Consider the following 13775-nt stretch of genomic DNA (forward strand, 5'->3'; position numbering starts at 1 on the left):
GAGCTGAGGAACTCAGTCTCTCGTTTATCTACAAACAAGACAGTTCAGTTTCCTCTTTAAAAAATGTACAGAAAAGCCAACTGAGATTAATTTTAGGGTAAAAAGACAATGGAGAAGACCCTTTAGAATGCACCTCCAAATCTAAGTTAGGATCCCAAACAACAATTCCTAGGAAAAGAACCAGCTCACAGTAAACCAAGACCATCAACCAAAAATGGGAGGTCCAGAGCTCAGGAGGACTTACCAGTTCCGCCCAAGGAGAAGCTCGGAGTCAGAGGGCCCAAAAGAGCCAGGCCAGTACCTGGCGCTGAGTTCGGGCTGCTCCTTCGGCGGTCCTGCGTCTTCTCTGAGCCCCACATCTGGGCGCCAATCTTGTTAACGAAAAAAAGACCAAGCACTGTAAAATAATTTTAAAGAGATTTACTCTGAGCCAAATCTGAGGACCATGACCCGGAGTCCACTCGCTCAAGGTTTCTTGGGTGTGGCTCCCGGTCATGGTCCTCAAATTTGGCTCAGAGTAAATCTCTTTAAAATTATTTTACAGTTTGGTCTTTTCTTCGTTGACAAGATTGTACTACAGTTTTGCAAGATGTTACCAGTAGGGGAAATTGGGTTAAAGGTACACAGAATCTCCCTGTATTGCTTCTTACAATTGCCTATGAATCCGCAATTGTCTCAAATAGAGTTTAATTTAAAAAATCTAATGCAGCACTGCCCTTACCTTCCTCTCCTGCTTAAAAGCAATAGTTTCCCGTTGTTCTTAAGATATAAGACCCTGGACGTTATGATTTCTGTCCACCACCCCAGGATCACCAAATTCCCCTCAGGCTTTCTGTGCTTCATCCCCAGCTAGCATTCTATCAATCCTCCCACTAGACATACTCCTATTTCCCATCTGGACTGTGCTTCCCTCTCTCCTTCTATTTAACTCATATTCATCCTTTAGATCTCAGCTGAAGTCTCAAATCTTTAGGACAACCTTCCCCAACCTCTTTGACTATATCAAGTATTCACCGTTGCACATTTACGTTTGCACGATTACTTGATTAATGTGTTTTCTTTACTAGACAGGTAGTTCCGCGAGGAGAAAACCCGTATCTCTTAGTCTCGCCGTATGCGGAACGAGTAGCTCCACATCTAGAATGCTAAGTAAAAACAGTGTCTATGAATTGTAGGACTGAAGGTTGAACGAACGTCCAATCGTGCACCGGGCTTCCTGGCGGGGCGCGCATACTGGCGTCGCGCGTCCTAAGACATCACTTCCGCCCGGAAGACACACTCTCTCTCTCTCTCTCTCCCCTGGAGAGCCACTCAGATTGCTGTCACTTCTCAAGAGCATCTCCGCCGGGAACATGGCCCTGCCGCCCTTCTTCGCCCCGGGTCGCCCGGGCCCGCCGCCTCCGCAGCCGCCGCCTCCCGCTCCCTTCGGCTGTCCGCCACCGCCGCTGCCCTCCCCGGCTTTCCCGCCGCCTCTTCCCCAGCGGCCCGGCCCTTTTCCGGGGGCCTCCGCCCCCTTCCTCCAGCCTCCGCTGGCTCTGCAGCCCCGGGCCCCGGGGGAAGCTTCCGGCGATGGCGGCGGTGGGGCTTTTTACCAGGTGCCGCCGCCGCCACTGCCTCCGCCGCAGCCCCAGTGCCGGCCCTACCCGGGGGCCGACGCCGGCGAGCGCCAGCGGCCGCCGCCTCCCGGCCCGGGGCCGCCATGGAGCCCGCGCTGGCCTCAGGCGCCGCCGCCGCCGCCGCCCGACGTGCTCGGGGACGCGGTCCTCCAGCGCCTGCGCGACCGGCAGTGGCTGGAGGCGGTGTTCGGGACCCCGCGACGGGCCTGCCCGGTGCCACAGCGCACGCGCGCCGGGCCCAGCCTAGGCGAAGTGCGCGCGCGGTTGCGCGGGGTCCTGCGCCTGGTGCGGCGGCTGCGCGGCCTGAGCCACGCCCTGCGCGAGGCCGAGGCCGACGGCGCGGCCTGGGCCCTGCTGCACGCCGAGGCCGCGCCGCTGCGCGCCGAACTGGCCGAGCGGCTACAGCCGCTGACCCAGGCCGCCTATGTGGGCGAAGCGCGGCGGAGGCTGGAGAGGGTCCGGCGCCGCCGGCTGAGGCTTCGCGAGAGGGCCCGGGAACGCGAGGCCGAGCGGGAGGAGGAGGCCGCGCGGGCAGCGGAACGCGAGCAGGAGATCGACCGCTGGAGGGTCAAGTGTGTGCAGGAGGTGGAGGAGAAGAAGCGGGTGAGAGCAGCGGACGCTCATGGGTTTAGGGATGATAATGGTTGGAACCTGAAGCGGCGTGAGACTTGACGCTGTCATTTTCCAGGGCTAAGCTTCTGTTTCCTTATCGGTAAAACGAAATGATAGATAGCGTTTCCACCTCATACCTCTATGTTAATGGCGTGTTGATGATGTATGATACGCAAAACAAAAGCTCCAGGTGCGCTGTAAAGTTTTGTGAACACAAAGTATAGGATTACACGGTGGCATTGCAGGAATGGCAGGTCTCTGTCCTGCACCAACTTCTGTCCACTTATTAACATTCAAGACTGTCTGGGTCCTTGTGTTTTGTACTGCCCTAGGTGATTTTAAGAATACAAAAAAAAAAAAAATACAGAGAGCTTGGGGGCCCTACTTAAAGGAGTAAATACCCCAATTGGCTGATAAGGCTTTTTTTGTTTGTTTGTTTTGTTTTTTTTTTGTAAAGAGAGTCTCACTTTGCTGCCAGGCCGAAGTACAGTGGTGCAATCATAGCTCACTGCACCCTAGAACTCCTGGCTCCAGCAGTTTTCCCACGTCAGCCTCCCGAGTAGCTGGGACTACAGGCACGTGCTACCACACCCAGCTAACTTTTAAATTTTTTGTAGAGATGGAGTCTCCCTGTGTTGCCCAGGCTGGTCTCAAACTCCTGGCCTTAAGCCACTCTCCCATCTGCAGAACCTGGGGATACGAAGTTTAAAACTTGTAAACAGCTGGGTGTGTTTTTGAGCACTTACTATGTATAAACTAGGAGCTATGCTAAAGTCCTTACGTATACCAGATCTTGAATCTTTATAGCAACCCAGAGAAGTAGGAGGTATTATCCAAGTATTACAGATTAGGAAACTGAGGGATAGAGAGATTAACTTGCCAAGAATCATACAACCAGTTTGTGGCAGTTTCACTCCATATTTGAGCCCAGATTGTCTGATTCCAAAGCCTGTTGATCTCAAGCTCTTATGTAGGGCCAGGGTGAAACTGGAAATTGTTCACGTAGTTGTTTAAGGCATTGTTGTTAACTTCGAGTGCCTCTGGGGTTCTCTGAACTCCTCCCTCCACTCTCCGCAATCAGCTGATGTCTCCTGCTGTCTGCCACTGCGCTAGAGTCTGAAATAACTTTGCTGTGAAGTATATGGATGGCACGCTTTCTTGTTGCACAATCAGGAATATCACTGCTTTAAAGGAGAATGCCTGGAGGGGCCACACTTTAACCTGAGGGAGTTTGGGTCAATTCAGCAGACATTTAATGAGGGCCCATGTTGTGCCAGGCCTAGTGCAAGATGGTGGGAATAGACATAGCCTTGTTCTTAAGGGGCTTAGAGCCCCGTGGCACATCATGTCCGTATAGCATGATGTGTGTTAGGATTTCAACTATAGGTGCTGTAGGAGCCCAAAGAAGGATATCTAATCCATCGGGGGAAAGCTTTCTGGGTGCTGTAATGACTTCCGAGCTGAGTTGTGAGGGAAATACCAAAGCCGGTGAAGGCAACAGGTGCAGTTCCAGGCAGAGGGAATACTCCAAGCAGACAGTGAAACGGGTTGGTATTGGCTGTAATGGTGGAATTACAGGCACTTCTTCGACAGATGGAAGAAAGAACTTTAGACAAGAGGATCCTCTCTAGCACCCATGGTGAGGATATTGGCGATGGAGTCCCATGAGGAGTGGCTTGAGGAACTGGGTTATTGAGTCTACGTGTGAACCAACTCAAGAACAGTAGGATAGTGATCTTCAAATGTTTGGAAGGTCATGTGGAAGAGATCCTTGGAACTTTAGAGCAGGAGAGTACAAACTGCACATAGATTGTCAGTAAGAGACTTTTGTAGAGTTCTCAGCCTTTCCAACCCCATTCCTTGTCTTCCTTGGGAGTCTGTGTTTTTAAAAGAAGAGTCGCAACTTAACAAGGTAAGTGGGACACAGATACTCCCTGGACCACACTTCGAGAGACACTCGGGAAGAAGCAAAAACCAGTGCTCATGTGGAAGCTGCAGAGAGGACAGGTTCTCCTTTAAGATGAGGGTTGTACCATCAGTAGAAGGGATAGTTCCTTGGCTGGAGGGGAATTGTGTAACACTTAAGAAATTGGAATGTAGATTCAGTAGAGTCTTTCGTAACCCTGATCCTTTGAAATCTAACCACTGGGCAGCTGTTCTCTACTGTGAGGTTGTTCCTAACACTAGGTCTTGTGGGCTTTGTTTCTCCTCCAGGAGCAGGAACTCAAAGCTGCTGCTGATGGTGTATTATCCGAAGTGAGGAAAAAACAAGCAGACACCAAAAGAATGGTAGACATTCTTCGGGCTTTGGAGAAACTGAGGAAACTGAGGAAAGAGGCTGCAGCGAGGAAAGGTAACTGTGGGTTTGCATTTTTTCTCCTTCTTTGCCCTAACGCCTCCCTACCCCAAATATTATTGAAGGGAAAGTACTTGAAACTTCATTATTTTCACCCTGTAGTATAACCGGGCTTGTCAGCAGTAGCCCAGAAGTTTTGAAGCAGGAAGCCTCAGATGTTTAGCCTTTGGTAACTAAGGAAAGTTGGAAAGAGAGGCAGGTGTGGGAACCCACTGCACTGTCTTCCCTTTGACTCATCATTCCTACCCTAGGCATTCCTGTTCATGCTTGTCTGAATGTGCTTGCTGCGGTTGGTCAACTTTGCCCACGTGCCAAGCCGAAAGCTTTCCTACCCTTACTTGTTGTACCAGAAAGTTTTGAAAACTTGGCATGCTCCTTCAGATACATTTCAAACCTGAATTATTGCAATTTGAAGAGATGCGAATAGTTGGACAGAGCAGGGAGTGCCTTGCAGACTGCATAGATGTCCCCGGCTTCCCTGCGTGTCACTTTTGTACTCGGTAGACCTCACTGGTCTCCTCTCGCCTCTGGAGGAAGCGCCAGATACCATATCCAGGTAGTCCAAGTCTCTTCACAAAAGTTTGTTCCAGCCATGCTGGTTTTCTAGAAGTTAGCCAGTTGTGCTTTCCATTTGCCTGTCTGGACCTTTGCCCTTGTGGGCCCTCAGTCCCATCTTCACCATTTTAAGATCTCACTATCCTTCAAAACCAAACACAGATGACACATCCTTCATTCTTCCCTGATCTGGGCTGAGGTGACCTCCTGTTCCTTCTCAACTTGTGTCTGGTTTGGATCACACGCTGCTGCCTCATGTAGTAGATTGTAGGCCCTGGCATCCATCAGAGATATTTGAGAGTACACATTTTATGCCACTCTAGCAAATCATTTCCCCTGTGTGGTTTATAACATAAATGAAAACTGTGATTCTTTTAGACCCTTAATAAAGTTTTGTTAGAATGAGACCATTGTGCGTTCACCCAGGCTCATTCATTAGCTAAGTGATTGGCTTCTGCATGGCAGCCTTCAGGGTAGCTAATGCACATTTTGAGGCCTCAGAATCAGATGACCCCACTGTGGTACTTTTAGGGCACTAACTGTCAGAGGAAAGTCAGAAGGGAGTTAGCATCTGCTGTGTCTTCCCACCTCTGTTACTAGAAAGCAAACCTTAGGGCTACTATTTAATATTCCCCCACCCCACCTTCTTTATGAGGTGGGTGCTCAGTAAACTTTTTGCCAAGTGAATTTACCAACATTTCTCAATATTAGTCTTCTTCACTTTGATCCAAAAGAAGGAGGAAATTATAGGAGAATTATGATCTATAAAAGTAATCAGCCTCTGGAGTTAACTGACTTGAATGTAAAATGATTTGGTAACCAGCAGCTGGTTGCATGTGTACTTAAGCGGAAAACAGCTTTCTAACTTCCCTCCTCAAGATGTGTGTCCCTCCAAGCAAGTGCTGAGAGATGAGGATGGATGTGTAAGCGGGCCACATTGCAAACTGTCTTACGGGCCAACCTAGAGTTCTTACCTGTGCCTAAAGCTGTGGGGAACTAGTGAAAAATTTTAAGTGGAGTGAAATGATGACAAAGACCAGTGCCAGCAGAGCAGAGAAACATTTGGAGCATCTGGGGAGAGGGAGAACGGGAGAGAAACTGGAAAAGCTATTGCAGTCTGGGCAGGGATAGTATGGGAGCATGAGCTAAGAGTCAGTGTGTTGGAGAAAAGTAAAGGAATTTAATAGATAATAAATAAAATATAGAATAAAGGGGAGTTGTGTATACATGTAAATAAATATCTTAGGGGAGCTGAGGGTAAAAAATGACTTCCATGTTCTAGCCTGATTTCCTGAATGAGTGATGATACCATTCCAATTGAGCAGGAAAACATAGAAGGAGGAACAGGCTTGGGCTTGACCAGTTCAGTTTGGGGCCTGTTGAGTTTGAGGTGCCTGGGGTACATTCTGGATAAGAGTTCATCGGCATGTAGCCGTGAGTCGGAATGACCTTAAAGAGTTTGTATAGCATGAGGTGAGGGCAAAAGGGAAATCAGAAGGAATGTCAAAATCAAGGCAGATGAAGAAGAGACTACAAAAGAGGCCAAGAGAGGTCAGAGACGTAAGGGGAAAAGGTAGACTCCTGGAGGAAGAGGTAGACCCTTTACCTCCTTCTGGAAAGTGGCAAGTGCTCGGAGAGATTGTATGGTCTTAGAAAGGTTACTCAAACTTCTCTGCATCTTGGTTTCCTTATCCACAAAAAGGAAATAATGATAGTGTCTACCCATGGGGTATTGTGAGGATTAAATTAGGAAATATGTGTAAAAAAATTAAAACAGTCCTGGCACATGGTAAATGCTATATGTGTGTTTCATGTTATTATTTTTATTATCAAGTAATATAAAGGCAAAAAACATCCACAGGAATTAGTACCCAGCAAGTCATTAGTGACCTATGCTAGGGGCATTTCAGCGGAGTGATGGAGGTAGAAGCCAGACTAGAATAAGAGGTAAGAAAAGCAAACAGTGAATTCAACTTATTCAAAGAGTGCCTGTGATGAACGGGGTGAGCAAGATCAATAGCTGGCAGTGGGTGGCGGTGGTGAGAGGTGTTGTGTGTCTTAGGGTCGGGGGAAAACTTGAGCATGTTCAAATGCCGGGGGAAGGAATGAGCAGAAGGGGAAGGGTCAGAAGCAGGATGGATAGTTGATGGCTCAAGGTCCCACGCAAGACTGGAGATTCAGATCCCGGGTGGAGGGATTGACTGAGGTGGAGAAGGACCCTCTTCCACAGGCATGAAAATGAAGGAGGTCGGGGTGGGTAGTGATGCAGGTGAGTGCAATCGGGGGCAGAACCTGGAGGGGTTTTCTGCTTGCTGGCCTGTTTTCTCTGGAAAACAAGTTAGATGGTTTGCTGGGAGTTAGGAGAGCAGTGAAGGTTTGAAATAACTGCTGTGAAGAATGGATGAGAGCCAGCCTGAAACCCATGGCAGATGGTTGCAGGGAGGTGCTGTGGGGCCAGCTGACATATCTACGTATTGGCACCAGGCCACACCGTCAAATGAATTCTTCCAGGGGCACCCTGCTGTTGGCAGGTGAGTAGAGAGCATAGTGCTCTTGGGATTTTGCTTCATGGAATGACCACAAGTTTTGGTGAGAAGGAGTGGAAGAAGGATAGAATCTGATACATCAGGTCTGGAAGTTTTGGTGAAGCTGCCAAACAGGTCTCTGGGGAGAAGGAGCTATTAATATAAGTACTGGAGGGGAGAAAGTTGTAGTCGGAAAGGAGAATAATTGAGTTTAAGATTTTATAGAGGTGGAAAGTTTTTTCTGAACGTGCCAAGGTCCAAAGACTGCATGAGGCCCCAAGGTATGTGCGGCCGAAGGGGAATAGAGGCGAAGGCATTGGTGTCTAGGCTGCAGGCCTAAGGGAATGAGTGGTAGACGTGGAGGGAACCTAGATGGCGCCAGTATGTGGGGTCAAGAGCAAGACTGGATAACGAGTGCCATTTCTAAGGGACTGTGTCAAGTTGACCAGGGAGTAATCAACGAGGGGTTGAGAGAGATGTGGGTGGGTGGCCCAGGCCCAGCAGCCTGAGATGGGAGCAAGCCACGTCTCCTCATGGGGTCTGCAGGCACTTAAGGGCTGATGGCGTGTCTGTGTATTTTTGCTGTACCAGCAGATTTTAGTAGTCGCAACAGAGACTGGCTTACAAAGCCTAAAATATTTATGATCTATAAAGGTAAAGAAATGAAACAAAGCCATGAAATTATTACAGAGCAACAGAGTGACAGCTTAAATTTGTCAGTGTATAAAAATTTTGTGTGTACTTGGAAAATATTAGCCTGACAACTTAGTAGAAGATGGATTTGAGTTGTAGAGTTCCCACAGTTGAGAATGAATGACTAGAAACCTGTTCAAGCAAAGCAGTTATAAGAAAATCTGGAGAAATATTAGCATTGAAGGCGAAGATAGGAGAGTTCCACAACCACTTATCTCTAGTGATCGAAGGAGAAAAGAATCCTATCTCCAAATTAAAACTTCACAAGTGATAGAACTACTAAACTTGAGGAACCATTATTTTATACCATTTTCAGCCAAAATTGAAAATTGAGTGCTCAAAGCTGACAATATTATACTTCACAGGTGGCAGCATAAATTATTAAAACTCTGTTGAAAATCATTTATTCATCGAAGAAATATTAACTACCTTCTCTGTGTCAAGTGTTAGGTAACTGTGTAAATGTATAGCTCTTTTAGGAAGCAGTTTAATGCCACATTTTGATATTCTTGAAAGTATCCATAGACATTTTCACTCTTGAGAATTTTTCTTATAGAAATAATCCATAGGAAGGAAAACAATAACATGCTCAAGAGTATTCATTGTAGCGATATATAATAATAGGATACTTGGAATACCTTAAGTGTCCAGAAGTAGATACTTAAGAGCTTGTTAAGTATATTACAATACATTGATTTGATGAAATAGGATAGAGCCGTTAAGTAGTTATGAAGACTGGAAAAGAATAGAAAATCAATATGGAGATGTGGAAATCACATACATATTATGTTGAACTATATGAAGTTGCTAATATATGGATAAAAAGACAAGAAGAGAACATGGGAAAATAAATTTTTTTTTTAGTAGAGATGGGGTATGACTTTTGCTCAGGCTGGTCTCGAGCTCCTGAGCTCAAGTAATCCTCCTGCCTCGGCCTCCCAGAATGCGAGGATTACAGGCATGAGCCACCGTGCCTGGCCAAAAATGGTTGATTATGGTGGTGGGATTAGGATTTTTCTTCTTCCTTGTATCTGATATTGTTAAAATGCTTGGGTAATAAATACATTTTCCTTTAAAATCTTTAAGGACTCAGCATTTTGGGAGGCTGAGGTGAGAGGATTCCTTGAGGCCAGGAGTTCTAGACCAGCCTGACCCCATCTCTAATAAAAAATTTAAAAAGTAGCCGGGCATGGCAGCTCAAGCCTGTAGTCCCAACTGCTCGGGATCACCTGAGCCCTGGAGTTTGAGGCTGCACTGAGCTGTGAATGGGACACTGTACTCCAGCCTGAGAGACAGAGTGAGACCCCATTCCTAAATAAAGAAATAAGTCAGTCAATCAGTCAACCTCCAAGGACTGACAGGATAGATCACACCCACATTACTCTGCATTGAATCACCTAGCAGCTTCAGTAGCTTTTATATTGCAGGGCATTACACTAGTGAGTGCACAACTGTAATCCTCTCAAGTATTCATTAAATTTAGATTTTTTTCCTATGAAACTGTATGAAAAATTTCTCACAAAAGTAGAACACCTAAGTACCCATGGTCAACTATGATGCCATTATCACACCAAAAAAAATAGCAGTAATTCTTTGATATCACCTAATAAGTAGTCTATAATCAATTTTCCCAATTGCGGCTTTAGCCATGTTGGCAGCTGACCTCACAGTTACTCTGGGTGACAGCAATCTCGGTTTTCCTGGGACCGAGAGGTTTCCTGGGACATGGGGCGTTCAGGGCTAAAAGCAGGCCAAACTAAAACAGTTTAGTTTGCCCTGCTGTCAGCAGCAGACTGTAAGGTCAGTGTGGTCAAGTGTATCTTCTTCACCATCCAAGTGTGCCTTCCCAAAATTCAGACCCAGAGGGAGAATTGTTCATTAGTTAGGTCTGGGAGTTGATAATTAGGGAATTTTACAAACGAAGAAGTTAAGACAAGTTCCTCCCTTTAGTGACTTCACTGTCCCAAGTGGAGAATCAATCCATAAGAAAGAAACAAAGTCAAAAGTTAAGTGGTGTGATCCAGAGGGAGGACTTAGAGAGAGTCAGGGTAGGCTCAGTAATTGGAGATACAAAAAGATCAGATTGAGCCTTAAAGATTGGGTAGATTCCAAATTCTGAGCAAATTTATACCATAGGTAGGCCTTTGAGTCTGCTCCTTAGAAGTTGGATTTGGGGATAACAACAAGTTGTATCTAAATGCCATTTGGCTCTTTTATGCAGGGGTCTGTCCTCCAGCCTCCGCAGATGAGACTTTCGAGCATCATCTTCAGCGTCTGAGAAAACTCATTAAAAAACGCTCTGAACTGTATGAAGCTGAAGAGAGAGCCCTTAGAGTTATGTTGGAAGGAGAACAAGAGGAAGAGAGGAAAAGAGAATTAGAAAAGAAACAGAGAAAAGAAAAAGAGAAATTTTTGCTTCAGAAACGTGAAATTGAGTCCAAGTTATTTGGGGATCCAGGTAAGTCTCTCTGTAGCCAGTGGAGAAAAGGAAAATACTAGATTGACAGCTGTTATGACAGGTGATCTCAACTTAAGCTAAGAGGTGGTAGGCAACAAGTGACACCTTCAGATTTGAAACTCTAAACTGGATCGTGGAACCCGTGGCTACAGATGAAATGCTTTGATCACATTGTCATAATCATCAGCTCAGTCCCTCGCCTTGAGAAATACACTCTAGATATCAAGTAGGATGACGTGGTACTGTGCCTTTTCTCTTTCAGACGAGTTCCCACTTGCTCACCTCTTGCAGCCTTTCCGACAGTATTACCTCCAAGCTGAGCACTCCCTGCCAGCGCTCATCCAGATCAGGTCAGAGGGGCCGGCTGTCTGTGTTGCCTTTCCCTTAGGTAGCAAGAAGTGCTTGATGAAGTGCTTGTATTGTCGAGGCCTATTACTGTATCTTTTTTTTAAGTTCTTTGTGGGTTTATAATGTTTCCAAGTTTCAAGGATGCTACTTACATCTTGTTTGGTCCTCATTAATCCTTGAGAAATAGATGTCCCTATTTTAACAGGTGAAGAAACTGAAACTCAGGCTGTGACTTGCCCTTTTGTATTATCTCATTTTCTAGCTGTTATGTTGATGTAAAGCATTGGCTTCCTTTTCCTGATTCTCTAATGGTGCTAAACAGACCCAAGAAAAGAAACCCTCCCCTGTGTACTTGCCTATGGAAACTGCTTAAGACCCATGCTGACTTCTCAGCCCTTGTAGGTCAAAGCCCAGCAACCTGGGAACAAGGAGCCTCATCTGAATCTACAGTTACTAATGAGCTGGGTAAAGTTTTCAGCTCTCGGGATCTCACTTTCCTCACCTGTAACACGAAGATGATGGACTAGAATGTGGCCTTCAAACATTAGCAGCAGCACTCTTCCTGAATGCTGTCTTTTCAGAAATCAGTATGTCTAACAAATTGAATGAATGGGGTTCTCCAGGCAGTTTAGGTCTGTTGTTTCCTGTAAGCACTTTGTTGTTTCTAGACTCCTCCAAACATCCATTTGGGGCCTAGGGATCTTTAAAGTATGGTTTGTAAATCACCAGACTAAGTGATCGCTAAGGTCCCTTCCAAACCCAACAATTTGTGATTCTCATGCAAGAATGCTCTTTAGCATACCAAGTTAATGTTCTGGGAAAAGCTTATTTTTGGCTAATATATAAGTTTTAGCTTTAAACATAAGTACAGTCGATTCTCATTATTCATGGCAGCTATGTTCTATAATGTCCCGGAAAACACTGAATTGCGGAATACTGAACCATCACTCCTAAAGGAAACATAGGATTAGGTAGATTCCTTTGAGCCCCTGGTCACAACATTTTTGTCAGCTGATCAATACCTTGTTTTATGTGTGTTTCTGTTTAAAGACACCTTATTTAATAGATGTTGATTTGTTAACATCGAACTCACAGTCATAGCACTATAACTCATGCCTGTCTGAAGCTTATCCAACATATTTTCTACACAAGGCACGTCACAGCCTTCTTGCACTTAGGAACACTACACTTGGGGATGCTATTTTAAACGGTGAAATCATCAATGAAAAGCACAAAAATGTGAAAAACATGGCATTAAATAGACCGAGAAAAGGGCACTAGTTTACAATATGAACTGAAAACAAGAAGGCAGAGAGAGTGTTGTCTTCCTCAGCTGGGAAGGTGCATTTTGATGACTCACATTTTTCGCCACTTTGCACATTTCCAAGTGACTGTGAAAGCACCACAAGTGATGACTTGGAGGTTACAAATAAATTTTAGTGAGTGGGTAAACTTGCAAATACAGAATCTGCAAATAATGAGGGTCGACTGTATAATTATTTAGTTATCCATAAAGTTATAAGTTCTTCAGAGTTTTTCCCTTCGTGCATTTAAGAAATAGAACTTTTGCATAATTTCTAGTAATCAGGTTCTATAGCTAATTAGTACATCAGTCATTTGAAAACTAAGTACTAGAATTAGAATACTTAGTTGCTAAACATCTTGCTTGGAATAAAACAGAAATAAACAGTTGTTCTACAATGTTCTTATTAAGGCATGATTGGGATCAGTACCTGGTGCCATCTGATCATCCCAAAGGCAACTTCGTTCCCCAAGGATGGGTCCTTCCCCCGCTCCCCAGCAACGACATCTGGGCAACGGCTATTAAGCTGCATTAGTAAAGATGCTCCAGGAGTGTGGTCCAGCCAACGCTTTTTCCAGCTCTAAATATTAGCGATGCTGCCATCTTGTGCTGTACACTAAACCACAATTTCTAAACTCCATGTGGCATCACCCTGTCCTGACGTTACGCTTTCTTTCTGTGCTAGCCAGAGGTGCCTCTTGAATCAGGAGATTAATATGGTTCTTCGGGAAAGGACTTAGGTGAACTGAGGCTATTACCATAAGAAGTGACCTTGGTTCACCAAATTTGCCTCTGTTTTAAGGGGCTTGGTCCAGAATGACTTGTTAATTTACTCTAACTTCTTTGTGTGATGATGGGTAAGTACACTCAGTTCACTCAGATGCTCAATACAGATGTGCACTGATTTGATTTAGCAGCCCTTCCACCAATAGTGAGTATGAAAGCAAGCTTGATGCAAAACCTCCTTACCCTTCCTACCCAAAGAGCCCTCTCACTTCCAAGAGGAAAGCTCAGAAATGCTTTATCTTTAGTTTTGTTTGTCTCAGTTTTGGTGCAGCTTGGAAGGCTGCTAGTTAGGAAGATGGCAGTCACTGCAGGCTGGGTTGCCAGAACAGATGGTGGCCTAGTCTTAGTATTCATGTGAACTCAGAAAATCTAAAGGGTACCTGTCCCTAAATTGGATTATCTTAATGGACGAAGGCTGTATTTTCCCCATGTTAGAAGGATCCTAATGAAAGCCCCTGTTTTTTAAGTTCCTAGGGGTCTAGTTATTCAGAATCCCCAAGGATGGAAGTTTATTTCTGTATGG

At 45.5% G+C, this 13775-nt stretch overlaps 1 protein-coding gene across 1 annotated transcript; it reads left to right on the top strand.

Annotated features, from left to right (window-relative positions):
* Positions 1 to 1311: 1311 nt before the first annotated feature.
* PDCD7 (programmed cell death 7) lies at positions 1312 to 13769 on the top strand. Its single transcript, XM_012644872.1, has 5 exons — positions 1312 to 2219; positions 4443 to 4581; positions 10579 to 10815; positions 11078 to 11165; positions 12878 to 13769. The coding sequence occupies exons 1-5, from the start codon at positions 1353 to 1355 to the stop codon at positions 12999 to 13001; spliced, it is 1455 nt and encodes a 484-aa protein (XP_012500326.1). The 5' UTR covers positions 1312 to 1352; the 3' UTR covers positions 13002 to 13769.
* The last annotated feature ends 6 nt before the right edge of the window (positions 13770 to 13775 follow it).

The sequence above is a fragment of the Propithecus coquereli genome, unplaced genomic scaffold (genome assembly GCF_000956105.1).
Source record: "Propithecus coquereli isolate 6110/MARCELLA unplaced genomic scaffold, Pcoq_1.0 Scaffold221, whole genome shotgun sequence".
In the NCBI taxonomy this organism is placed as follows: domain Eukaryota; kingdom Metazoa; phylum Chordata; class Mammalia; order Primates; family Indriidae; genus Propithecus; species Propithecus coquereli.

Bases quoted from the DNA above. Each gene is read 5' to 3' on its own strand.
- PDCD7 (XM_012644872.1), top strand. From the start codon at position 1,353: ATGGCCCTGCCGCCCTTCTTCGCCCCGGGTCGCCCGGGCCCGCCGCCT. The intron at 10,816-11,077 runs GTAAGTCTCTCT...TTTCTCTTTCAG, and splicing joins CAAGTTATTTGGGGATCCAG to ACGAGTTCCCACTTGCTCAC. The intron at 11,166-12,877 runs GTCAGAGGGGCC...GTTCTTATTAAG, and splicing joins CCAGCGCTCATCCAGATCAG to GCATGATTGGGATCAGTACC.